The sequence below is a fragment of the Delphinapterus leucas genome, chromosome 2 (assembly GCF_059928025.1).
Source record: "Delphinapterus leucas isolate spDelLeu-1000000601 "Yukka" chromosome 2, BTC_Dleu_Yukka2, whole genome shotgun sequence".
Classification (NCBI taxonomy): Eukaryota; Metazoa; Chordata; class Mammalia; order Artiodactyla; family Monodontidae; genus Delphinapterus; species Delphinapterus leucas.
The window spans coordinates 98,489,584-98,516,667 of NC_143130.1; the positions used below are offsets into that span (position 1 = coordinate 98,489,584).

At 45.0% G+C, this 27,084-nt stretch overlaps 1 protein-coding gene and 1 long non-coding RNA gene across 2 annotated transcripts in view; one reads left to right on the plus strand and one right to left on the minus strand.

The window, feature by feature from the left end:
- Positions 1-10,931, plus strand: part of LOC149750221 (uncharacterized) — a 110,384-nt gene extending 99,453 nt beyond the window's left edge. The window contains exon 3 of the long non-coding RNA XR_016392129.1: positions 6,658-10,931. This is a non-coding gene — a long non-coding RNA (uncharacterized LOC149750221). The remainder of the gene's footprint in view (positions 1-6,657) is intronic.
- THBS1 (thrombospondin 1) lies at positions 9,817-26,138 on the minus strand. The gene is made up of 22 exons (XM_022587505.3): positions 26,007-26,138; positions 25,341-25,436; positions 24,504-25,063; positions 23,514-23,589; positions 23,025-23,224; positions 22,786-22,908; positions 21,642-21,735; positions 20,011-20,184; positions 19,524-19,700; positions 19,051-19,224; positions 18,686-18,813; positions 18,427-18,579; positions 17,763-17,981; positions 17,264-17,371; positions 16,558-16,717; positions 16,296-16,414; positions 14,470-14,704; positions 14,053-14,280; positions 13,612-13,883; positions 13,104-13,201; positions 12,857-12,996; positions 9,817-11,919 (listed from the first exon to the last, which is right to left on the minus strand). The coding sequence occupies exons 2-22, from the start codon at positions 25,405-25,407 to the stop codon at positions 11,912-11,914; spliced, it is 3,513 nt and encodes a 1,170-aa protein (XP_022443213.1). The 5' UTR covers positions 25,408-25,436; positions 26,007-26,138; the 3' UTR covers positions 9,817-11,911.
- Between the last annotated feature and the right edge of the window lie 946 nt (positions 26,139-27,084).

Genomic DNA, 27,084 nt, shown 5'->3' on the forward strand with positions numbered 1-27,084 from the left:
AGCAGGAGCCATGTGCCCTCTTGATGTGTATCAGGAGGTGAGCTGTGGTGGAGGAACTGCTGTCAGAGATCTGGGTGGCTTCTGAGGAGCCGCTTGAGTAAACTCCAGCTGTGGCCACCGCCACCCCACCCGGGCTCCACCTTGGGACTGGGTTGCCTCTGTGTCCCACCTTTGAGTCTTTCCTTGGTCATGGGTGCCTCAGATCCAGTGCCATGCTGTGGCATGGGGGTAGCAGGGCTGTAGGTCAGGCTGGGCACACGGCGAGGCGGTTGCCGTTGCAGGAAACCTGGCTGCCCTGAGCAGACGTCTCTCCGCCCTGCCTGGGGGTAGTCAGTGCACCTACGCTCCTCAGGGGCAGAGTCCAGGGTTCTCATAGCCCTTCTGTTTGTCCTAGTGGTCCTCCAGCCAGCTAAGGGGGCTTGTCTCGCCTGTGTAGGACCCCAGCCTGGGGTGCCCAATCTGTGGCTCGAACTGCTCACTCCCCAGTGCAGGTGTCCGCCCGTGTAATCTCCCTTTTCCTCCGATTCCTATTGCAGGGGCACAGGTCCCAACCCGATTGCTTTTCTTCTCTTCCTGCCTGATTCTCTGTGTATCTTTCTTACAGCCTTGGTTGTATAGGAGTCCTTCTGCCAGTTTTCAGAGAGAATTGTTTCACATGGAGATGTGTTTTTGATGTGTTTGTGGGGGAAGGTGAGCCTTATGTCCTTTTACTCTGCCACCTTGATCCCTTCTCCTGAAATACTTAATTTGTCATGTTTGTGCTTTAAGCTTAGTGGTAACTACTGTTATTTGACTTTCCAGATACAAGGCCCAGTAGGGTCAGTGTTGTACTCACTTACTGTTGGGGTTTCAGGAGATCGATAAATAGTCCCTTCTCTTCCCCACCCCTATCAGACCAGTTGAGAGATGGATAGATTCTGACAAGTGGAGATCAAGGAGGTTGGCTTTATTGCTGATAAAACGTAGGGGATTGTTGTTACCTGGGCAGGCAGCCAAACGGTCTTCCTAATGCTACACCCTCAAAATGAACTTACACACCCAGTCACTGGCAGAGGTGAAAAGCCTCACCCATGGAGACCTGTCCACGTGGAGCAACAGTACAGAGGAGCAAAGGAGCACCCTGGGCAGGGGATGCTGACCCCCTTGGAGGGAGGAGTGAGCTGAGCATGCCATTTCTTCCCCTAAACTCACCAATCAGGTAACTGACTGTTCTTCCCATGGGGAGAGGGGAGGTGGGGTGGGGTGATGCTGGATATACCCCCACTGTAGGTTCCTCCACATGGAAGTGTAAGGAGAGTAAGTGGTCTTTGGTCCCATCAACCTGGGAGACACCACCAAGTACACTGGTGCTTCAGGTCTATGGTTAGTCTAGTACTTAAGTATCTTATGCTGAATTGCTTCCTAGATAATCAAAAAGGCATCTATGCATGTACAGTATTCTCTTTTTCCCAAAAGGCACTTGAACTGCTTATCAACATAAATTCATTAACACAAAGAGGAAAATATGATTAACAAATAACAACAATAAAATAGGGCAAAAAGGGACACAAAGTCACATAGTAAAGAAGGGGGACAGGACTATATTAATTCTTCATGGAAAAACAAAGTGGAATTTCCCATAGGACCCATTTAGTGAATAATGTTCTTAAAAATTTCTAACAGATAAGGTGTTTTTTTTTTTGGCAGTATGCAGGCCTCTCACTGTCGTGGCCTCTCCTGTCGCGGAGCATAGGCTCCAGACGCGCAGGCTCAGTGGCCATGGCTCATGGGCCTAGCCGTTCCGCAGCATGTGGGATCTTCCCGGACCGGGGCACGAACCCGTGTCCCCTGCATCGGCAGGCGGACTCTCAACCACTGCGCCACCAGGGAAGCCCCCAAGGTTGTTTTTAAAATAACACCCCTAAATGAAAACTAGGGTGACCAACTGTCTTGGTTTGCTCAGGAGTGTCCTGGTTTTACACTGAATGGCCCTTGTCTTGGGAAACCCTCAGTCCCTGGCAAACTGGGCTGGTTGGTCACTCTAAATTGAAACTGAGAACATAAAACCAAGGAGCAAATTAATTACCCAAAGGACAAAGTTAATAGAGTCCAGGTAAGTAGTGAGATTCGAGGCTAGAACCTAGATGAGCAGAGAGATGCCTTGTTCACCCACCCACCAGCATGATCTGGCCTAATGTTAGGAGTGTGGGCTGTGGGTGAGACAGACCTAGGTTTGAATCCTTGCTCGGTTTTTAGCAGATGACCTTACGCAAGTTACTTAATCTCTTTCTCCTCTCTACCTTGGTCCCCTTATCTGTAAGATAAGTTGGCTTTAGTACTTACCCTCTAGGGTTGTAATAGGGATCAAATGAGAAAAGCCACATAAAATTATTAGCTCAAAAAAAAGATTAGCTCAGTGACTGGACTTGGTTGGCCTACATAGTATATATTTAACATTTCATCAGGAGATTTCTCATAAAAGCCTGGATTTCTGACTTTTCTAACAAATCAGCAGGTCTTCCACTGGGGAGGAGAGCTGAATAGCAGATGTTCCCTTTAGAAGGAGCATGTACTCTCCTGGAAAACATGGCCCTGTCTGGCCCTCTACTTCATGTGCTTGGTCCTTTGGGACCATATGATTTCCATCCCATGTTATAAGCCTTTGCTGCTTAGAGTGTTGTCCAATCACTGGGGGCTCGTTAGAAATGCAGGGCCTAAGGCCTCTTGCACTTTAATAAGATCCCCCTGTGGTACTTACAGTGAAGTTTGAGAAAGCATTGTTACAAACCACCAGAGCGTTATTCCTAACCAGGGTGAAGGTAGAGATCATCTGGGAAATTTTTTGTTTGTTTTGTACCTATGTCCAAGGCCCAAGCCAGACTTGCCAAAATCAGAGTCCCTGATGTAGAGTATTCAGTCTGTCAAATTAATGCAAGCCACAAGATTTTGCTGTGCATATTTGAGAAATATGGCATTCGGTTTAGATGTAGGAAAGCTAATTATGTTATCCTGTTGGGGTCCTCAGACAGAACAAGTTCTAAACAATGACAACTTTACAATCTAAATATATTTCATGTTGAAATTCTGCCCATCAAAGGATCTGATTGTAACTTGCTCAGTGAAGCATGGTTGCAGGTGGACTGACTTTTGGGAAGATGTTGCAGTTTGAAGGAGGTGTGTGTTAGTGTGTATCATTACTCATACCACCTGAACAGTTTGAAGGGAACTAGATTGTTTTGAGAAAGTTTTCATTGTTGTACTATAGTCTTACTGGTTTGCAGTGGAGGCAGTGAGATTCTGAAAATAATACTACTACTAGCTGACTTTTTTCTTTTCCACTAAAAAATATTTTTTCTTTTCCACTAAAAAATATTTTGTCTTGTTCTCAGGGGAATGTTTAACTCATCATTGCTTTGATGGAGTTCTCTTTCTCTCAGTGTGTGTCTTCAGGCCTCCTAGTTATTATTTGTTAAATTACTTTTCCAAGGCTACTGATTGCTTCTCAGATGCTCTTAGTAGCTTAATCAACCCTCCAAAGTTTCTTTGATCAAAATATCAGAGCTGCCATGTTAGAAATTCCCAGGGCTAATTCCTGTTTTATATAAGACCTTAGTATACAGTAAATTTATATCTGCTGAATTTATCTTTTCAAATTACTTTCATCTAATTTTCTTTAACTCAGTTCTTCAGGTAGACTTTTCATATAAACATTTGCCCCTGATTATTTTCTCTACTATAAAATATCACTTTCTCTAACTGTTTTGTTTAGTAGCATAAAATGAACAGTGTTGGAGAGTTTTGATGTTTAACTGTAATGAACTTATCACTTTATCAGGTATTGGGAACTTCTGATTCCATTGCTTCATTCAAATTGAGTAAAATGAAAAAGTTACTGAAGATCATTACTGTAGACTAGATCTATGGACCAGCGGTATTAGCATCACCTGGGAGCTTGTTAGAGCTGCAGAGTCCCAGACCTACCGTATCGGAGTCTGCATGTTAACAGGATGCCCCCAGCAGGTGATTTGTATGCACAGTAAAGTGTGAGAAGATCTGAATTAGATGGTTTGCTAGTCACTCTATTTTAGGATTATAAAAAATACCAGCATATGTGGTGGTGGTGAAAATAATGTCAGAAAGTATCTTCTTTCCCATCTGCTCAATCCCTGCTTTATCTTCTTGAATTTCATTTTAATGAAGGTCACTACCTTTTCTAGATTGTCTTCTTATCTCCCCAACCATCCCTGTTGTCCTTCTTGTGGGTAACCTTCCTCTTAAGCACTGAGAGCAAGCATGTCCTAGCTTAAGTTCTCTACTCTTTCATGGTTAGTATTTTATTTGGAGACACACTTAGCCAGTATGGGATCATCTGTGCTTTGTGTACTTTTGATTTTCAGACCTCTCTCCTTGGCATCTGCCTCAGGTCCGCCTGGCATGTTAAGCTTTACTGAGTCCATCCCTTACACCATGCTTCTTACCTCTGACTGCACATTAGATTCATCTGGTGAGATTTAAAAACAGGTGAATGCCTCGGTTTCATTCCAGAATTAAATTGATTTCTAGGGGTTGGCTCTGGGCATCTGTATTTTTTAAAGTCAGTTCTGAGGATGGGGTCTGGATGATTCTGTTGTGTAGCTATGATTAAAACCACTGCTCCAGGGCTCCATTGTATTCATTCTTGAAGGATGCTGCTCCTAGGTTATCAGGTGAGTAGGACATGATCACTGCTCTGAATTATTTCATAGGCTACTGATGAAGGCAGGCGCTTAAGCAGATCATCGCAGCATAGTGGGACAAGTAGAATATAAGAGCTTCCTGACAAAGTATTTGACAACACTAGAGGGAATGATGAACACTGGAGAGACGGGGAGGTGGCATTTGAATTGAGCCTCCAAGGATGAGTGGTCATTTACTGGGTGGGCAAGAGGGAAAACACTCCACAGAGAAGGATGAGCACTTACGAAGGCGAGGGACATGTGTGGGCTACTGAGGTGCACTTCTCATCCATCCCACCTTCCTCTACATCCTGTTTACTGTTTCCTCTCCATGCATTGACACTATCACTACATTTCTCACTTTACTCTCTGAAACTCCAAATCATTTACCCTTAATTATTAGGTTGATTTTTAAAATTACAGCTTTATTGACATCTTTTTTAAATACCTGTGTTAGTTTCCTGCGGTTACCACAACAAATGATCACAACAGAAATTTATCATCTCTTAGTTGTGGAGGCCTGAAGTCTGAAATCAAGGTGTCAGCAAGGCCACACTCTGCTTGGAGGCTCTAGGGAAGGATGCTTCCTTGCTTCTGCCACTTTCTCAGGCTGTTGACATTCTTTGGCTTCGTCGCTTTGTGACCACATCCCTCCAGTCTCTGACTCTGTCTTCACATTGCCTTCTTCTCTCTCTGCGTTTGTCTCAAATTTCCCTCTGCTTTTCTCTTAAAAGGACATTTGTTAATGAATATAGGACCCACCTGGATAATCCAGGATGATCTTATCACAAGATCCTTAATTAATTATGTCTGCAAAGACCCTTTTCCCAAGTAAGATAAGTTTCATAGGTACCAGGGATTAGGATGTGGACATAACCTTTTTGGGGCCACCGTTCAACGATACCATACAATTCAGTGGGTTTTAGTATATTCACAGAATTGCACATCCATCACCACTATCAATTTTACATCCTTTTCCTTACCCCAGGGAAAAACACTGTACCAACTTGCAGTCACTCCCCATTTTCTCCCAACCCCCCAGCCGTAGGTGATCACTAATCTACTTTATGACTCTATGAATTTGCCTAGTCTGGACACTTCATATAAATGGAACCATGCAACATGTGGCCTTTTGTGTTTGGCTTCTTAGTATAATGTTTTCAAGGTTCATCCATGTTGGAGCATGTATCAGTACTTTACTCTTTTATTGTTAAATAATATTCTTTTGTGTGGGTTTACCACATTTTCTTTATTCATTCATCAGTCAATGGACATCTGAGCTGTTCCTACTTTTTGGCTGTTATATGTATCTTGGTGTGCACGTTTTTAGGCGGATGTATGTTTTCATTTCTCTTGGGCACATACCTAGGAGTAGAATTGCTGGGTCTCTGGCTACCTTTTGAGGAACTGCCAGACTTTCCCCAGCAGCTGCACCATTCACATTCCCACCAGCAGTGTGTGAGGGTTCCAGTTTCTCCTGATTCTATTTTATTGTCTTCTTTTATTTGGTGCTGTTGTCAGTTCTGCCTTTTCTGATAACATTCTCACTAAGAATATTTCCATTCCATTTCTGTGAGAGTCACAATTTGTTTCTCACATTAAAGAAATGAAAGGTGATTAGTTCTAATCTACCCTAAGTATAATATTTACTTCTGGTTTCACCCTGCTTCCCAGAAACTTAGTACAAAGAAAAAAAATTTTATGCCTGTCTCCAAATCCAAAGCCATTTTAGCTCTCAAAACCCAAAAAACTCTCCCTCAGCTATAAGCTCAATGAAGGCAGGCACCTTATCTCTCACTTTTTCTTGTCAATTTTGTATGCAGCTTGTGGTGAGCTGTCCAATATTAAATGAGAATGTGATTATTGTCTCATGTGTAAAAGGATTTAATGTTTTATAGGCTGATGGTCTTTCTTAATTATGCACAGATTTCTGACATATTTGGTTATTGTTTTTAATGTGCAGATGAACAGGAGACTGAAGGTGTAACAGAAGAATGTAAAGGATCTTAAGCAAAGACTCGCTGGGGTGTGCTTTTAAGAAAGCTGGTAAATTAAGTTAAATCACATTTTTTCCAAATTCTTTGAATTCAATGAATGCATTATAGAGACCATTCCTCAAATGATGATTTTAATGTTTGGATTCTCTCTTTCTGGATCACATTTCCTTGATATTTTTGAGACTCGTGGTATAATTGTTCAGTGGTTTTTCCTCATTGAAATTCCTGGGAAAATTTTTTATTGCTAAATTTGCAACATCAGGGATACGTTATAGAAACCAACATTTATGTATGTGTGCTACGTTAAAACTAGTTGAAATGCTATGATTGTTTTGTATTTGATTTGATACGTTGCCACTTTATTGTGATTTAGACAGATTTGATCACCATGGATTGTAGTTTTGCCCCTGCTTTCCTCCTCTCTAATGCCTGTTAAGTAAGTACAACTTGCCGTGGAGAGAAATGAATTTTCTCAACAAAGCAATGTTAGGCTATCCTTGCTATCTTATTAGTAATGGTACTTTTCATAAGCAGAAGTTTGACTGAATTATTACATATGTTATATTTAGTTATTTTCTTTCAGAGTTTGCCTTTTACAATGCAGCAAATAAAGATCAGCTACTTAAAAAAAAATAACCTGTGGTACTATTTGAAGAGAGAGGGTTTGTTAGTTACAAGTGAGTAGCCTGGATTCATGAGAACATTTTATGTGAACACTCCATATGATGAATTGGCATTAGAACTAGAAGTCCAATTTATTTCTGATTCTAAAAAAAAAAAAAAAAGCTATTGTGCAGCATTTAACAAAATTTGTAATAATGTATATGTAGCATTATTATTTTTCACTCGAATGTTTTCATCTACTGATATTGGATAATATTAGTGATTGCTTACGTCAAATTTGCTTGACTTTTTAAAGTGAAGACTTCTATAGCTACTGTTTTCAGAAGAATTGATAGGCAATTTCTTTTTCTAGCCTTTTTCAGTTTATATTAAAACAGCAGTGGTTCTTGTTGATGTTAATGCGCTACAGTGTAATTTGTCTTGATGCTAAGAGTTTTGCTGTGGGTTGCCAGCAGAGCTTAAAAATAATGATTTTGGACTCTGATAGGCGTGACGTGTGTGGCGTAGGGTTTGGGTCAGAACAATCGGAGGAGAGAGGTGGTATGGATGGGGATTTGCAGTGGTGATAGAGAGGAGCCATTTTTGCCCATAAGCCTTTCAGAGGAGTGGGGCTTTCTAAACCCATGTGCTTCTGGTGTTTGACATGTATGTGTATGTGTGTGAGAGAGAGAAAGAGAGAGGGAGAGGGAGGGAGAGAGGGAGAGCAGGAAAGAGGGAGAGAAGGGGAGAGGGAGATAGGTGTTGGAGAGAGAGCTTATGCCTTTGTAAACTGTTCCTGCAAATGGTATTTGCGGCAGAGTGAATCTTTATGTTACAAGAGTTTAAGAGAAGGAAAGGAAAACAGAATGATTTTAAGTAGTGAATTTTCCCATTGAAAGAGGTGACACCATTCCATAGCGTGTCAACTGAAGGTACCTCTGATAAGAACTGGCAAGCTGAATTTGTATAATATATTCAACATGAAGGCTCCAGATTAAAAAAAAAAGAAAGGCCCTGATAGGGAAAGAAAATGTTATTAAAAAATAAGTTTTTATTTTTAAGGTTCCTTTTAGACCTGAGTGTTTGCCCCAGAACAAGATAGAGAAGAAAAGATATAAAAGAGCAAGAGCTAATTCATTTCAGGAATGAATTTAGGATCTTAAAATTTGAGGTTTTTCTACTTATGACTCCTCAAGAAAATTACTGGCATCACCTTTATTGTAAATTCCCAGAGGACCTAAAATTGCCGTCCTATCCAACTCTTTGAAATGCATGACAATAAAATAGAAGGAAAAAGCTATACCCCGATGGCATAATTTTAATTTTTAACACATCCTGTATTTTAGTACAACCTGATATGCAGGTCAGTCTTGGAGTGAATATGCAGCATGCCTGGGAAAAACCTCCTGTTCCCAGACACTTTTTTCTGTCCCATCTTGATATTTTGAGTTACTTTTGTTCTGTTACTTAAAAGTGAATTAGAATTCTCTCCCAAGACTTCACACGTTGAGCTGCTCAGAGAGTGAATGTCATGTTTCAAAGAATTATTTCTTTCAAATCAGTTTTCCAAATTTTATAACCATTACCAATACCTTCTAGTTCCTGACTCTTCACCTGGATACCATAAAATGATTTGGCAATTTATACTTATATAGGACTATGCTACCCTAGATAGATGTTTCTAGAATGAGAGCGAAAGATCAACAAGGAGAAAGAGTCTATCTCACTCAGCTAGTCCTTTTTGTTTTAATGGATCTCAAAGTGAGAGCTTTAACCTACTCATAATTTTTTTTATTCTACCTGTTCTTATTAAAACTAAAAATTGGCCAGTATTCTACATTCATGGTTATCCCACCTGAAACTCAAGTTCTGCTTATTGTAAGGCATTGGCCTTCTCTTCACAAAATAATTTGATTTTTTATACGTATATATGTTTTTAGGATTTCATCCAAATTCGACCTGTCTCTGTAGTCATCCGTTTTTGACCAAAGGTATAGTCGTTCTCCAAAAAGTGTTACCTGTAGAGTTTGACCCAACTTTTCGAGGACAGTTCTTCCTCCATTAACGTTTCTAAAGCTTCTCCACAACGTGCAGTGGTGTTGCCCACCCAGTGCCCTCATTCATGGCTCAGAAGATGTAGCTGTGAATTCTGTGTGCTTCACTCCTGTTTTCCTTTTTCATTGTTTTTAGAAACAGCACTGGACTTTGAAAAGGATTCAATAAATGACATTTAGTGACACTGGTAAAATATGAACTTGTATCCTTTTGGGTCCCACATCTCGGGGGGACATTTCTCATTGCTGTGTTTTTAATATGACAGGTTAATTTTTGTCTTGTTCTTCTGTTCCACAAATCCAGCAAATATGTCATCTAAGCAACTCAGTCTTCCTAAATCGTATAGGAAATACGAATGTTCCTGTTACTGTGTTTTCTTTGTGTATATACTCTATTGGTTTGAGGATGGAATTTACCCATACCTCATAACATAAAGCCAGAAAACAAATAAACACGGATACAGTAAGTATAAATATAAATTTCCATATGATTTATTGTTGTTCCTTGTACATAAGAAACAGTAATATACAACTTACACTGCTTTAGAATGTAAAATGGATAAAAATGTGTACAAAAAAAGCACATTCCTAGAAAAGTATTGGCAAATAGTAAAAACAGGGAGGAGGGTAACAAGCAAAAAACAAATCAACAAAACAAAAAGAAAAACGAACAATTCTTCAATTCAGTGTGCAAACATTTTATAAAAATAGAAATACTAACTCTACAGGCAGTATTTCCTGATAAATTATTTAAATAGCATATCTACACAATCTGAGATATCTATTCCAATGGCAATGAGAAAATAATTTATAAAAATAAAGCAATGGTATACAAGATGATAGAAAAACACAACTTTCAGAAAATGTATTTAACATTTCAATGCTATTTCCTTATTGGGAATACTTTTCTGTGAAGAATTTTTATACTATGTACAACATTGACTTTTTTTTTTTTTAGGTACTACAGTAGCTTTGTTAGACATTTAAACTCTTTTCTGCTTGATCCAAAAATTCTTTACTCAGTCACACAACAAATGAGGTAATATTTGTATACAAGTTTCACCTTTGTCATTTTTTTCGTTTGGAAAAAGGCAAAAATAATAAATGTAGATGCTTTTCATCTCCCTGGAAATAGGCACAAGGGATGGAGCAAAACAGTATTAAAGCCCCTGGCTTTCTTTGCAAACTAAAAACACTTGCAAATGGACAACCAAATAATTCCACTTGAAAAAAATAAAGGAAAAAAGAAGAATCCCAAATCATTCAGTCTAAGCACAAAATGAAGAGCAGCTTGCTGTGCTGATTTCCTTGTGCCATTCCTATGAAAGTTTTGCTGATCAATCTCAACTACCAGCTCTCAAACACTTTCCGTATGAAACCTAGATTCCAGGTAGAACAGAGTTAATAAATAATCTGTATTTACAATCTTACAGTCATGAAGACTTGTAGCAAAGATGATATGCTTACGCTTCTTCCTGTTGCATGAATAGTCTTTCAGACAGATCCTCCAGAATAAGTAAAAAATAAATATTTTACATTGTAAAATGTTTGTAAAAAAAAAAAAAAAAAAAACAAACACCAAACTACAGTCCAAAAGAGAAAATTGGAAAACTCCATGATATTCAGGAAAAAAGAGAGAAAAGGAATGTCTTAGTTGATAATTTTGTGCCTTTCTAACCATAAAAATACAAGCACGGCTACCTTTCCCTTGGGAGGTAGCCCAGTGCTCACTGAGATGGTAGGTTTTCTTATTTCCCTGCTACATCAGCACAAGCTACGTCTGGAATACAACTGACAATTTCAATATAACCAGGCAGTGGCAGCCAGCACTGCCTTGTGCTGGTTTAGTTCTGACTCCCTGTTCTGGTTGCTACAGGTGATGTGTGAGGGGTGGAAATCCGGGAGGAAGTCCACAAGCCAGTCTTTTCCTTCCTTTCCTGCTTCTATTTAAGTGCCTATTTACGTGGGTCAATCAGCTAACATGGGTCAGCATCATGAAATCCATCAACAGTCTTTCCCCTGAAAATGATTTAGTACCGAAAATGTAACAGTCCCTCCATGTTTTCTTCATACAATCGTCTCTTGGGTATGCGCCCTCCTCTTAGGGCTTCGGCCCCGCCCCCCCATTCCCGAGGGAGTAGGTCAGGGCTGGTTTTGTTTGTCAATTCTAGCGAGTCCTCCCTTCTCTCACATGCCTGAAAACGCTTTGGAGTCCACTGCTCAGAGCTGGCCTCACAATCGCCCTCTGCCCTGACAAAAAGCAGAGCGGGACAGGCACCTTCCAACCGAAGCAAGTGGATGCTTTTGATTTTTCAACAGCCAACCAAAGTCATTGTTTATATCCTTGGAAGATTCTTCTCATTCAGAGGCTGAATGCTGAGTCTGATTTGGAAAATTGCATTTTCTTGAGGCAAGTCACATGTTCTAAGAGTCCACACTGATGCAAGCAGAGAGCAAAGGCAGGCAGGGAGGAGTGATCCTGGGGTTTTTCTTAAGCCCGTGGCTCCAGAAGGTGCAATACCAGCAATGGTTATGAGCAGTCTTTTCATCAACGGTTTGATGATTAGGAATCTGTTAAATAAATAGACAAACACATAAATACATAAACTAATTCATCAAGGCATTGTCATCTCAATATCCCTCAATACGTTAACAACCTAGGCATAGCTCTACTTTTATAATGTCAAAAGCATATTTTAAGATTGTCAGCTTATATAATTACACGTTAGTGTGTTGGAACATGGTTGCTAGGAGATTGACACTGCATAACCTTCTAGAACTTATGCTGTGCTTTCTAAGTCTTTCCATGTTAAAACTCTAGGGAGTTTTATTTTACAACTTAAGACTCAAAGATTACACCATAATTTAAATATTGAGTAACAGCAACCATATTTTTTTTTACTGTGCTTCATCTTGTTGGCTCCAAGCTTGGCCCAGTAAACGTTTATTAAGCACCTGTTTTGTAGGAGACCCAATGCTAGACTCAGTGAGAGCTTAAGTAACCACTAAATGAAAAAGAATGGAGAAAAAGAGAGCAAAGGTTAGTAGTGAAAATTAATTTAACATGCCAATATGAAGGCAATACTCCTTTCCCTTCCTTTCCAAGAGGGAAAGGTTCTGAAAGACAACCTGGGCCGTAATGGCATGAATAAAACTAAGTGGTGTGCAAGACATGGAAATGTAAGATTTTTAGGTATTATTGCTGGGGTCTGAACTGTACAGGAGCTTGTCTGCAGTTTACTTTGCGCTGGCTATGAAGAGGACAGAGATTGCTAAATTAAAATGGTTCACAAGGACTCAGCACTTCATAAGCTGCAGTTCATAGGCACTATTTCATTTTTTATCATATGCCTTCAACAGCAAAATATAAATAGCCTTTAAAATAGCCTCTAAATATAGCCTTTAAATATAAATAGCCTTTAAATCAGCCTCTCCCATGATTGGCATTCTTGGTATTGGTCTGAACTAGGGATGTCAACTGGTATATTCACTGTCATTTTGCTCCTACCTCTGCATTCATATTTCAGGTCAGAGAAGAACACCATTTCTTGAGAGAAGACGAACAACCCTAGCCTACCGCCAGCATAGGTTTTGTCATAGATGGGTCCTGAGTCGGCCATGATTTTCTTCCCTTCATACATCACCACTCTGCAGGAAAAAGGAAGTCGCGTTAGTGACACCCTTGCTTTTTGGTCCTCTCCTTCTCTCCCGTCAGTCAGTGTGACTTAAGTGAAATTTAATCAGAGCAATCTTACCTAATGAAACCCGTCTTTGGCCTGTGGCTCAGACGCCATCTGTAGGCGGTGAAATCTTTCCAGCCTATGTGACGAGGGTCATGCCACAGCGTGCGTACCTGGAGGAAAAGGAAACAAAAAGGTTGAAACAGGCTCATTATGAGATTTATATTTCATTCCATGAGAAACGGTGCTTGAAAGGTACAGAGTTGACCTAAATTAGAGGGCTGCAATGTAGGATTTTTTTCCGAAGGCCTTTTTCATTAGATGTGTAGCCTTGAATGTACATATAAAGCAGAGAGAAGAGAAGTTTTTATTTGTTTGTTTGAAGAGGCTAAAACTGCCTTTGGATTTGAAGTGGGCTCCCCTCTCAGACCCTAGGATGTTTTTTCAAAGCAGAACTTAACGCTGCAATTGGTGATGCGGGGAACGTGATATCTAAGATTCCCTGGTGGGAGGCTTGGCCAAAGCACAGCGTCCCTTGTGCTGGTCTAGCACCTCTCCCCCTTCTGCAGGGTGTTGTTCTCACCTGGCCAGGGGTGTTTCCTGTGTGCCACAGGGCATTCCGCAGGTGCTCGCCAGGCCCCGTGGTGGAGTTCACGACCTTCACAGAAAGGCCGGAGTATCCCTGAGCCCTTGTGGGGTTGGTGTCCCAGTAGGACTGAGTGACTTGCTTCCACATCACAACGTAGAAGCGGCTGCTGGACTGGTAGCCAAAGACAAATCCGGCATAGTCATCGTCCCTTTCGGTGTTGATGAAGAAGGTGCCACTGAAGTCCACAGCGTTAAACTCATCATAACCTGGAAGAGGAGGCCAGACCCAGGTTAAAACCCGCAGCCTTCGGGAGGTTCTCTGTTACACTCCTAGGCATTTTTTAGCACCCATGGGGACACACACGACTGCCAGCTTTTATATTTGCTTCTTTCCCCTTTATGCACCGGCCTTTTGTTAGAAGAACTCACTACTCACCTACAGCAAGTCCAGGATCACAGTTGACAGTCTGGACGAGTTCTTTACCCTGATGGCGTACAACCCAGTTAGGGTCATTTTGGGACGTCCCTTTGGGATCTAGAGGAATCATCTGGAATCGGCGGAAATCGGTCTCACTGATATCAACGTTTTCGGGACAGATGTCATCGATGTCTGGCACGTTGTCCTGGTCAAAATCATCTTTGCAAGCATCACCTCGACCATCACCTGAGGCCAAAAAGGCAAGAGTTCAGTGAAATTCTGAAATAACCGTGACTGGTGCCAGAAATTCACTGTCTTCTCAAAGCTGATATTTGGTCTCTTCATCCTTAAATGCATTCAGCTTTGTTTTTATTTCCTGAATCCAGACAGCCATGGTTTCAGTGACTCTCTTTAAAAGTGGCTCCAGTGACTCACCATCAGAATCCTTCTGGTCAGGATTGGGCACGAGCCTGCAGTTGTCCTTGTCATCAGGAATGCCGTCATTGTCATCGTCATGGTCGCAGGCATCGCCCTTGCCGTCCTTGTCATGGTCGGCCTGGTTGGCGTTGGGCACGTAGGGACAGTTGTCCAGGTTGTTCTGGTGGCCGTCTTCATCAATGTCCTGATTGTTGTCACAGGTATCTCCAATGCGGTCCGAGTCAGAATCGAGCTGAAAGAGACAGAAACAGAGGGTCAATTGGAGTATGAATCACTGATGCTAAAGAGAACTGATGGAAGATTCTCCAGTGTTGGATTCGGCCAGTGAGGTTTGAAGTCTATATGCCACTGCCAAAAGCTAGTCATATTAACAGATTTTAAATGTTTCTCTTCTTGACTCTTGTTTTCATATGACAGTTTTAATAGGGATATTTGTTGTTTTTTTTTAAATAGAAAACCGTCGAAATAAAATTAAATAGAAAGCATTATCTGATCCCCAAGGATGGAATGCCATGTTAACTGCTTATATTTTAATGATAACTGAAATTCTTTCAGTACAATTTGTTATTTTCCATTTTAAGTTTTCAATTAGGAAATTGTTGACACGTCAGCGTCTACTCTAGGTCATTAAATCATGGCAACATGGCACTGCTTTTTATACTTACTTGGAAATCCATATGGTGGGATCAATTATTTTCTTCTTTTTTTAGGTATTTGGTTTTATATCTCTGGTCCATAATGGTTGTCAACTGCTGGCTCAGGTAGTCAGAATTCTCAATTTTTTCAAAACTGTACTTCTCAAGAGTACAGTATGTGGGATGCTTAGGGATTATTTATACACAAGCTGAAATGTTTCTTGCCAGTATTTATGCTCTTTGCCATTAAGATTTTTACATGATTCATTAATTGTTATAAACTTTATTATTATCGGAAGAACCAAAAACTCATCCAGGGAGGTTAAACGGCATTGAGGTTTAATTTACAGTAAGATCCAAACTCAAAATAGATGACCCTCAATGCCATTTGATCAGAAAAGCTATCCCAGATCATTCATGCTTTCCCATTCCGGCCCCAAAGAGATTCATCCTGTTGCTTTCTGTTTTATAGGAGCTCAAACGAACAAACATTAGGAGGTCAGCTGGACTTCTCATTTTTTGAATCTTTTAAAAATATTCCCATTTTTTAAAAGCTGGTTTCTATATTTTCAGAACAATGCGTTAACTTTCACAGCTAGAAAATAATGATGAGCAATTACACAAGAAAAGGAACTTGTTCTGGCTGATGTCTATTTGCAGCACTCCCTGGCAGTGCTACGGAGAATTATCTGCTTGCAATGCCACACACTTGAAGAATGACAAAGAAACAGGGATTTCTCCAGTTTGGGAGAATTATTTTTAGTTTGAATTTCTTGCAGCCAGATTATATCATTAGCCATGAAAATGGTTGTGTATTGTGCTTAGGGATATTTTCTTCCATCTCTTAGTTTCAAATATGACTAATATTCCCGTAGAGTCGTCAGTCACAGATTTCTGCTTTGTATAATTTATCTCAACAATGATAGATCCCGCTGAGCAAGTCACGTGGACCTTCTTGTAGAAGACAGGATTGACATTACAAGACTGTCACACTAAAGACCTATGAGACTCTGCGAGGAACTCATGTCAGGCAAACTGTTCACATGAAAATATTACAATTGGCTATGAGAGCACTGAGAGCCGTGGTAATGGGAGTGTTTGAACTCTGTTTAACTCCTCTATTTTTTAGAGGCCTAGAAAGGGATATTCTAACACTTTACTGAAAGATTCTGAAAGGAATCCACCGACCTGATCTGGATTGTGTTCCAGGGGGCAGTTGTCACACTGATCTCCAACCCCATCCATGTCAGTGTCTCTCTGGTCCACATTGTAGACGTACTGGCAGTTGTCCCGTTCATTGAGGATACCTGCAGAGAACAGGGGACAGGTAAGAGCTGGAATCTCCAGCCTCAGCTGTTTCAACCAAATCGCACACTAACAGCCAGGGCTGCTCAAGGTTGAGAGCCAAGTGAGAGACACTCGGGCCCGCTGGAGCCAGGGAGTGCCTTACCGTCCCCATCAATGTCTGCTGCGCAGGCGTCTCCTTCCCCATTGTTGTCCGTGTCAGCCTGGTCTGGGTTGTGGTTGTAGGGGCAGTTGTCACAGCGGTCTCCCACGTCGTCTCTGTCATAGTCATACTGGGCTGGGTTGTAATGGAACGGACAGTTGTCCTGCAAAGAGAAGAAGCAGAGCATTTTACAACACGGTCCATGAAGCCCGCCTCAAACCACATGCAGAATATTTATAAAACTGTGAAAATATGCAACAATTATTTTCTATTTAGTGGATATACTAATTGAATCCTCTGTAAAATGGTCACTGCAAAAGTTAAAAGCCAGGACATAATGAATGAAAAATGAATTGCTGTTGGTTATGAGTCAGTGAGATGTAAATAGAAACTCAACATCACTGCTCTCAGTGCACTCAAAGAAAATCTTAATGTGACTTAGAGAAGACATTTGAAACCAATCTGGGGAGCGAAGTGTCATTTGTTCACATATTGTAACCTCTTGCTCCAACCGGGGGAAGGGAAGGTTGTGATGAAAAACAAAACCCTCATTTAAAAATTCTCTTGGCAACATCTATGTCCTCAAACTACTGAAACACAACAAATAACTTCTGATGATCCTAGAGATCAGTAACTTCATTGAATCTTAAGGTGTTACAGGCTGTTGCTGAATACAGAAGCTGAAAGAGGAGTGGAAAACATTTTTTACCCTGTCATCTGGAATTTTATCATTGTCATCGTCATCGTCACAGGCGTCGCCAATTCCGTCCTTGTCATAGTCTTCCTGCCCGGAGTTCGGAAGGTTGGGGCAATTATCCTGGAAAGAGAAGACACATTACAGCTGCAGTTTGCATGCCTTTTGCTCAGCTCAGGCACCAGAGATAAACGCTCTAGACTTTGTACACGGACTTTGTACACGGACTTTGTACACGCTGGGAACACAGCCATGCTCTGCTGGTATTTGGTAGAGAAGTGAACATTTTTTTGGACAACATAATCGACTGTGGAACACAACTGCCCATAGGGCCTGCTGCTCCATTCATGTTCTTGGCACCAAATGATTTAATATTAGTAAGAATTAGGGCTGCTCTGCCTTTGGATGATTTAATCTTTTAGTTTCATTTTCAGACTTTTAAGCATTTAAAATCCCTCAGCCTGTTCCCTTGATAAGGGCTTTCTGGAGGTGGGCGAGGAAAGGGGGGGGCTACCTTTTTGCAGTGGTAAGTTGCATTGGCCACGCACACCAGGTCCTCGTTGGGCCAGCCGTCCAGGTCTGTGTCCTCCCCACAGATGATGCCATTGCCGGCGTAGCCAGGCTTGCACTCGCAGCGGTACATGGGGTCACTGTAGTGGCTCAGGTAGTTGCACTTGGCATTCTTGTTGCAGTCGTGTGTGCCGTCCATGCAGGGGTTGCGGGGCTTGCACACCTGAGGGTACAACATCCTGACCTTAAGGCAGAGCCTTCGAGAGTCCCCAGACACCGCAGAACCAAGAACCCAGATCCCCATCGTCTCTGAACAGACAGAGCTCCGTGGGAAGAGTGTGGGTCCTCCCCATCCGCCCCTGGGTATGTCCAGGTTACAGGCTAACGTGGCTTTAGGTGCGTTTTCCTTGAAATTGGTCAGCACCTAGGCACTTAAAAGTCCATCCACTCACAACTTGTTCCAGAGCAGCATTGTCAGATGTGATGGACCTGTTTTCCTTGCTGGAGGTACAGTGGATTTTCTAGTCCCGTTTCTAAGGGCTAGGTTGTCCACTCACCCCCTTCCCTTTTTTTTGTGAAGGGTATAAGATGACGTTCCCCCCTTTCATGGCTCTTTCGCTCGAGGACACCCCTCCTTCACTCCCGTCTACGAGTCCCCTCTGCTCTACCTGTTTGTTGGTGGTGGCACGTTCCACGCCCCGGCCGAAGGGCTGCGAGCCGGTGAAGCGTGGCGGGCAGGGCAGGCAGTTGTAGCCGGGGTCTGTGTTCTCACACCTGTGCTCTCCGTTGTGGTTGAAGCAGGCATCAGGGACTTCTTTGCACTATGGAAGAAACAGCAGTTTGCTTCGTGTTTAGAGAACACTGCCAAAGGAAATGACTAGGACAGGTGAGCTGCTTTCCTAGGTCTGGTAACTCCCAGCTTCTCACCTCATCAACATCTTTGCACTGGATGCCATTTCCGCTGTAGCCCGGGGGACAAGCACCACACTTCCAGCTGCCGTCAGGGTAGCTGGTACACTTGACGTCCGCAAAGCAGGGATTGGACAGGCATCCATCTGAGACAAGAGAGACAGGCAAATGGTGGGTCTCAGCTGCTTCCCAGTAACTGCCATTCCGGACACTTAAACCAGGGTGTAAAATATTGTAGGGTCTAAACAACTGATAGCTTGTTGAGATTATGCTCTCCATCTGGCATTTTAGAGTAATCAAATCACTCAGGACCGTTCAAAGCCGAACCCCTGTGAACGCTAACCATGGCACTCAGTGGTTTTGTCCTGGGCTGCATGGCTTACCGATGGGACAGTCCTGCTTGTTGCAGATCTGGTTTTCTGTCACATCACCAACGCAGTCCTTGCCTCCAAACTGGGGTGTGGGGTTGTTGCAGAGCCGACTACGTTTCTGCACCCCTCCTCCACAGGTGACGGAACAGATGTCCCATGGCGACCAGGGTCCCCAGCCTCCATTGACTGTAAGAAAATGAACCACAGGCCAAAGTTAACGCCGATTTTCAAACGCCTTACCTTCACAGGAGACTCTCCTGAGTTCATGCTACCCTGACACATGGAAAGAATGTTCTGGAAGAGGGTGAGTCTGAAATTGTTCTTTCTGTTTTCCATTAAAAGAAGCTGCTGCGCTGTGCAGGACGGTGCTTCTATTTGTTTCTCTAGGAAGGGACCTTTCCCCGTCCATGACCCACCGAGCTGGAAGCTGCAGATGCCAGCCAGCCAGCTGGGCAGAGCTGCTGCCGGGTGATGCATGCACTTACTGGGGCAGGCATCTTTCTGGCAGGCTTTGGTCTCCCGAGCTTCGCCCTCACATGGCTTCCCATTCATCTGGGGGCTGGGAGAGTTGCACAGCCGGATCCTTGTGATCACACCGTCTCCACATGTTACAGAACAAGACGACCACGGGGACCAGTGGCTCCAGCCGCCATCCTGTTTAACTAAAGGACAAACCAGATGGTTATACGGTGCTTCCCATGAGCCAAGCTCTGTGCTAGTGCCTTTAAATGCATTATCTAAACAAAATCTTCAAACTAGCCCTATCAAGAACTATTCTTACCCCCGATTTGCAGATGAGCAAAGAGCCTCAGAGAGGCTAAGTTGTGCTCAAGGGTGCATAGATAAGGGGGAGACTTGGGATTAGGTCCAGAGGCTAGAACCTGTGCTCTTAACCTCTGTGTTATGGAGCTGCTGTTGGTGACGACAAGGACAGGTCAGTTCTCCACATCCCCCAGTGGCCAAGATACTTACATCTCTTGTCACACTCCTGAATGTGGCAGGTCCGTGTCTGCACGGAGGAGCCCTCGCATCTGTTGTTGAGGCTGTCGCAGGAGCGGCCACGCTGCTGGATTCCGTTGCCACATGTCACAGAGCAAGAGGTCCACTCAGACCATGGGGACCAGCCATCGTCCGCAGAATCGCTGGCTGCAGAGGACATGGGCGCATTTAGCGCGCAATCATTAAAACAAGCTATTCTTTAGACTGCTCTGCTCAGGACTTTCTTCTTCCCTTGCTAGAGGGTGACAAGCAATGTAGTTGTTGGGCCAGTGGCCAAGGGGTTTATGCCAGATCATTCTGTGCACAGCCTCGTAGCGGTTGCATGCTTTGCCTGGGCTGGTACAGCTGAGCCTTTTCCCAGTGTGTGTTCCTATTCATCACTCCCTCTCTCCTCTTGTCCGCATTTCAAATGAGTTTCCCTTTTCTGACTTGAGATATTTCAGTAGGCAGTTCCAGTCCCAGGCTTCCAAAAATACTTTGAGTTTTAGGCAACTTATAGGAGTCACTTCTGCCTTTCAGGGGAGCCAGAGACCATGTGTTTGGCAGATGAAGTTGAAGGCAGCAGAGCCGCTGTTGGCTGTGGCTCCAGCTCGGTCATGAGGTTAGTCAGTATGTTGCTTCTCTCACCCTAGCATTTGGGACCTTTTCTGCATATATTTTCACAAGAGGAAAGTGCGTTTGTTTGTCATCTGCCCAGGCACGATGACTACAGTCACGTCTAGCTGTACCTGACACGAGACAGAGAACTTGTTTTCTCTTGCCATCAGCTGGAAGCTTTCCTAGCAATCCCTGATTGAAGTTCAGAGCCCCGCCAGTCCCCGGCTGGCTTTGTTCCCTTTAACCCACACCTGAAGTGAATGCTGAACAGAAAGCGATACACAAATGATTATGACAGTGCTGGTATCACTGACATCTCTGGAGGGGACTGGTTATTCTGAGTTGTGATCAGTGTGTGTAGGTGCAGTGGGTGTGGGAGGTGTGGGTGTGAAGGGTGAGTGCTACTTTCTCGTCTTATTTATCTTCGTTGTGATGAATCATTTTTATGACTTGTACCTACTATATTGTCTCAGCAAAGTGATTAATTCATACTGGCAACAAAAGCCAGGGATTGGGTACCATGAAACAACACAGTGCCCTATTTCTTTTATGGCCCTGACACTCAAACTGCTGTTTTGTCTTAGGTCTCTTATGTCTGTATACAAAATGGGTAGAACTTTCAGGCCCAATTAAGTCCAATGCTCGCACCAAAGCCATCCATTTCTCTGGTGAGCAGATTTTTCTTGACTGTAGGCCATAAGGTCAAATTCTAAAAGCAGTCAGCTTAGAGCTATCACTGCTACCGATTCCTCTCTTCTTTCCTCAAAGCACAGAATCATTCTCAATAAGCTATACCACGATTATTGCCTGTACTGTGATCCAGGGGGGTAATCAAGTTTAGTCATAATGGCACTTCTGGCTCTCTACAGCAGACAAGCCATCAGTTAACCAGATGTCGCAGCAAGAAACGGAATGAAAAACATCTGATGGAGATGGGGGTGGGGTTCAGGCACTATGTACAGTTGATCCCGTCGCTGAAGCATGATTATGCAGTTTTAAGAACTTACGCCAACACCGCGGGCAGCATTCTCCGTCAGGAACTGTGGCATTGGAGCAGGGCATGATTGGGCAGGACACTTTTTTGCAGATGGTAACTGAGTTCTGCAGGGCAAGAGTGAGGGAGAAATGGTTTACTAGGCATATTGCAAGCCGAAGTTTACATATTGAAACATTTCCATTACAGGTTGACACGTGGTCGGGGCTGTTAAATGCTCTAGTGGAATGATTTTAATAGAAGGTCTGCCTCTGTCATGTTGGCAGCCACCAGTACTGTAGAGACAGTTCTGGTGCTAGTTACTTGTCACTCCACCCCTCGGAGAGAGCTTTCTTAATTGCCACTTAGTCACTTTCTCATGCACAGGACAGCGTGAAGAGTTTCTCCAGCGGGAACCACTGAATGTCATGGGTCAGATCTATTACTCTGCATCTAAAAGTCAAACTCATGAAACTCAGCCAGGACTTGAAAAGTTTTAAATCATATCTTTATGGGGAAAAGAAGATCAATGAGCGTCGTATTTTCTCATGTATAGATCTGGCTTTATATTATATTGGACAAGAATGGGAATTTAGTAAATTTGACTTGCAAATCCAGCAATCCGTGATTTGTATTTCAGCTTGACTTTGCTCAATGAGTCAGGTAAACCCCCTTCACTCCCCTGCCCCTGGCGTTGCAGGGTGGGCGGGGGGATCCAGAAGGACATACGCACTGCAGGCAGTGCCATCTGAGCTAAGTGGACAGTTCTGTCCTCACATGGTGGGCTAAGTGATTTGAACAGCAATCAGTACTGTGTTAAAAGAATCTCTGTGTCACAGCTGAATACGAATTAGGGTTGGGGGGAAGAAAGTTCAACTAGGTTTTACTTACCTGACATTCAACACCTAGCCCTTGAACTAAAGCAGGTAAGTTACTGAGATGTTTAAGTAGATATGTTCTTTTAGATACTTAGCCTGGGGTATCATTAAGACTTTGAAAAACTCTTGGGCATTTAAAGATTTTATAGATGTCATAACTGCATCTTAAGAAGAAGACACCATTTGGGTTATCAGGCCATGGAACATAAAAAAGGCCTGTGTGGCTATCTGGATCTTCCCCCAGAGACTGTGGCTTCAGATGCACCATCTATTCGTATTTCAGTCTCTCGAGCCCCTTACCTGGCAGCGACACTCAGTGCAGCTGTCCACCGTCCACTCCTCGCTATTCCTGTACTGGACTCCATTGTGGTAGCAGAGCGGGGGCCTCCTCAGCTCATTGACCAGCTCTTTGTTCTCTTCAGTCTAAAAGGGGGAGAAAGGTCATTAGCGTCCAGCCTCACTTTCAGTCCCTCAGCATCATCGGTGGTACACGTTCGAGGGCTCGTGCTAGCGGGGGGGGGGGGGCGGAGGCCACTGACCACTTTGCGGATGCTGTCCTGCAGCGTGGTCACGATGGTGCGCAGGCCCCTAAGCTCCAGGACCATGTTGGATAGCTCGTCACAGGAGATGCCGCACATGGCTTGCAGATCCTTTGTCTTGTGGCCAATGTAGTTGGTGCGGATGGCAGGGCTGGAACCGTTCACCACATTGTTGTCAAGGGTGAGAAGGACACTGGTAGCTGCCAAGGAACAGAGGAACACAATGGGGAAAGTTATAGAGGATCTTCAAGCAGAAGATCTCACCTGCCAGTTCCCAGGGTTCCTAGCCATAAAAGACATTTCATTTTGGGTGAGGGATGCAGGAGGACGGGATGCGTGTGTGTGCTGTTGGAGGTCACCTTTATATACCTCTTAATTATGTTCCCCGGGGTAATTTTTGCACAACCACCATTGCATACGTTTCTCAACTTGTTTTGGGTGGAATTGCCCCAGTTTCCCTGTATGCCCTAAAAATAGAAGGATACTTACAGCTGGAGCAGCCTTTGTTCCTGAGGATGTCTTCTGGTGTGGTTCCAAAGACAAATCTCACATTCTGGAGCACGCCCTGTGGGCAGAGGACACACATTATTTGTAGACGCTTGGTGGGGGAGGGGGGTCAGGGGTCAGGGGGTGGGGGAGACTTTATGCTGGGAAAAGCACACAATAGATGTTCTAGAAGTTTCAAAGAACTCCTTTTTAAGATCACCATGTCAAAATAACACACCAACATGAACAGCCAAACAACTTCAAAAATCTTAACTGTGTCTTGTGCCAAGTCTTCAGTGTTGTACAAAGAATTCAGTTATCAGCCTGCTCGGAGACACAGGAAATGGAATCTGATACTGAGACCGGAGGATATAATGACGCTCTCCAGTGTCAAAGAGTTAAATGTGGGCGTTTCAAAGCCACAGATACAAAGATCGAGACGTTTAAGCATGGAAGAAGCCGCAGCAGCAAATAGCCACTATTTTAATCTTTTCTTTGGGACCGGTTACATCCCCATGAGGAATCAAATAGCAAAGGGGTCTTTATTCTGCTCCTAAGAGTACCCACTTCAAGCAGTGTTGTAACTGCTGGAACACATTTGAAATAAGTTATTTCCTTGAGAAGAGCATAAGGAGTATTTAAGGTTTTGAACAGGCTGTTATAGGAAAACTATTTCTTGTTTCCTTTAGTGGTTTTCAAAGTCTGGTCCCCAGAACACCAGCGCCAACCTCACCCTGGAACTGGTTAGAAATGCAAATTATCAGGCCCCATCCCAGACCTATTGAATCTGAAACTCTAGGGGTGGGGTGCAGCAGTACCCATTGTAGCAAGTCCTCCGGGTGGCTCTGATGCTCCCTGAAGTGTGAGAACCGCTGCTTTAATACACAGACAGGATTTCCTCTCCTAGAACCCCTGCCTCTCCTGTGATTGCCCTCCTGGCAGATCAGCTGCCTCTCAGTCGACCCCATGGACCAGGAATTGAAGAGGCCTCACCTGGAAATTGTCATTCACACCTCCTTTGGCGATGCGGAGCCTGGCGATGCTCGCCAGGTCCCTGGTGAAGATGCCTTGGATGGGAACGTCCAGCTCAGCATTCTCCATCTTCTCACAGTCAATGTACAGCTGGGCCCTGTCCTCCTGCACAAACAGGGTGATGCTCTTCCACTGGCCGGTCGCCAGGAGTGCTTCTTCCACCGACACCACATGCTGCTTCCCCTGCACGGTCAGGCTCAGGTCCAGGGTGCCCGCCTTGCCATTGGAGACCACGCTGAAGACCTGGCCGGAGTGGTCTTTCCGCTCCACGGCCAGCAGCGTGCCCCGGGTCTTCTTCATTTGCCTCAGGGAGGCCAGGAGGAGGAAACCTTTCTCCGCCCGCACAGCATCCACTAGGTCTTGGAACTTGTCGTCAGGCACAGGGGGGATCAGGTTGGCATCCTCGATGCGGAAAGCTGGGCTGGAAGGGTCAGGACCCTTCACCAGTCGGCGCCCGGAACCCTTGCGGGCAGCCCCCGTGAGTTCAAAGATGTCAAACACGCTGTTGTCTCCCCCAGACTCTATTAGACAAGAGCAGGACACACGGTGAGCTCTCTGGACTGGGCCTGGGGTGGGGCTCAGCTCTGGGGTGTGGGGCAGAGGGACAGGGTGAAAGCTCCTGGCAGCCACCGAAAGAGCTGAATAAACACCAGGGTCACAGGGAACCTGCATCCCGACGTTCGGTCAGGGCTCAGGGGAGAAGCAGCTGGGAGGGGAGTGCATGGGAGGGAGGCACACCTGGGGTAACCGGACCTCTTCCTCTTCCCTCCCCCCTCTAAAGGTATTATACAGACTCACCTGGAATGCGGTTGGAGCCGCACACATGCCACAGGAACAGGACACTGAGTCCCCAGGCCAGCCCCATGGTGGAGCTGTTTGTGCCCAGCAGGGAGCCTGCAGCAGGAAGCACAGAGCCCAGGGTCAGAGGCAGCCAAGCAGGGCGGGTGGGCAAAACCTGGCTGGGCTTGGGGCCGGGTCCCTGGGGATCCCCCTTTGGCTCCACGTTTGCGGCAATGAGGGGCAACAGTACTTACTTTGGAGAGGGCAGCACGAAGAAAACGAGAGAGTTGAGGGGAGGAGATTGTGGGGCAAGACCAACAATCGGGGGGCGGGGTGCTTTTCCTCAAGAAGTTGAGGGTAAACAGCAGCATCAGGAGATATAGTTTGGGGGCCCGGGGAGGGCATGGGGGGAGTCTAAACTCTTTTCTAGAGGACTGATAGGTTTAGGGAAGACGAGGAGAAGAAAACCTTGGGGTGTCCTGGCGAGTTGGTTTGTGAACCCCAGGGCTGGAGAGGATGGCCCTGGAGCCCTTCCATGAGAAGAGTCCCCCAGCGGCTGGGAGGAACAGGATGGGGAAGGCGAAAAGTATGAGATCCGGGGTCTCTGAGGCGCCGAAGCCTGGAAGCTCCAGGTGGATGGCCAGGGCAGCACTGGTCCTCGGCGGCCGCCCAGGGACTCCTTACCTGTGTGGACACGGGTGCAGAGGCCGGGGCCGGCGACGAAGGCGCAGCGACGGTACCGAGCGCTGGAGAAGCGCGGGCAGAGCGGTAAGCCCGGAGGCCGAGGGATCGGAGGCTGCGCGGGGAGAGCTCACCGTGGTGGGCGCTCGGCGGCCGGCCGGAGTGCACTGGCTGGCAAGGCGGCGGGGCCGCTCGCTTTTAAAGAGGCGCTCACATTCCTGGGGTTTCCTCTGGCCAATGGGAGGCCGCCGGGCAGGAAGCGGGAGGGGGGGCCAGTCTGGGTTCCTCTCTCCGCCCCCCGCTGCTTGGCGCACAACTTTCCAGCTAGAAGGGGAAGGGGGGCGACAGGGGTCGGGCCGAGGAGCACTGGAACTTCTCAGAAAATTAGGTGCCCGCCCACGCGGCCTTGGCGCTCATGGGCTCAGCACTTTGGCTCTGGCGCCGCGCGGCCCCGTGCGCTGTGTGCGCATCCCGAGCCGACGGGGCTCTGGACACCCACCCAAGACCCTTAGGGGGGCTTTCAGGCAAACCCGTTTCCTTGAATGCCTGCGCGACGGCTGAAGGGTGGACACGAGCCCGTTTGTACGGGAAAAACTGAGCCCGACGGGGTAAATAGGACCATGAGAAAATCAGTTGTTGAAGGAGTTCCCTCTTGGGTACTTGTTGACCCTCGTCCATCCATCCAGGTGGGGTGGGGACCATGGGGCCCACTTGGCGCCGCGCTCCTGCCCTCGCCCCACGCCTGTCCTCCGCCTGACCCCGCCCCGCGAGGGACGTGAGTAAGGTGTCGCGCCGGCCAGCAGGGCGGCTACGGGGCTCGGCTTCCCACGGCGCGTCAGGGCATCCTTTCTGCAGCTGCCGGCCCCGGAGTCCCCGGGCAAGTCCCTTCTCCCAATTGCTGCAGCGCTTCCAGGGCTGGCCGCTTGGGGGCGATATGCGAATTCTGATCAAGGGGACGCGAGCTGACAGCTTCTTTCTAGTCAGGAATGTTAAGGAAACTTACTCTTATCCACTTCCCTCAAGCCAACATTGAAATTGTGTCTTGAAAAACAGTTTTTGTGCCCACTCGTGCTTCTTAACG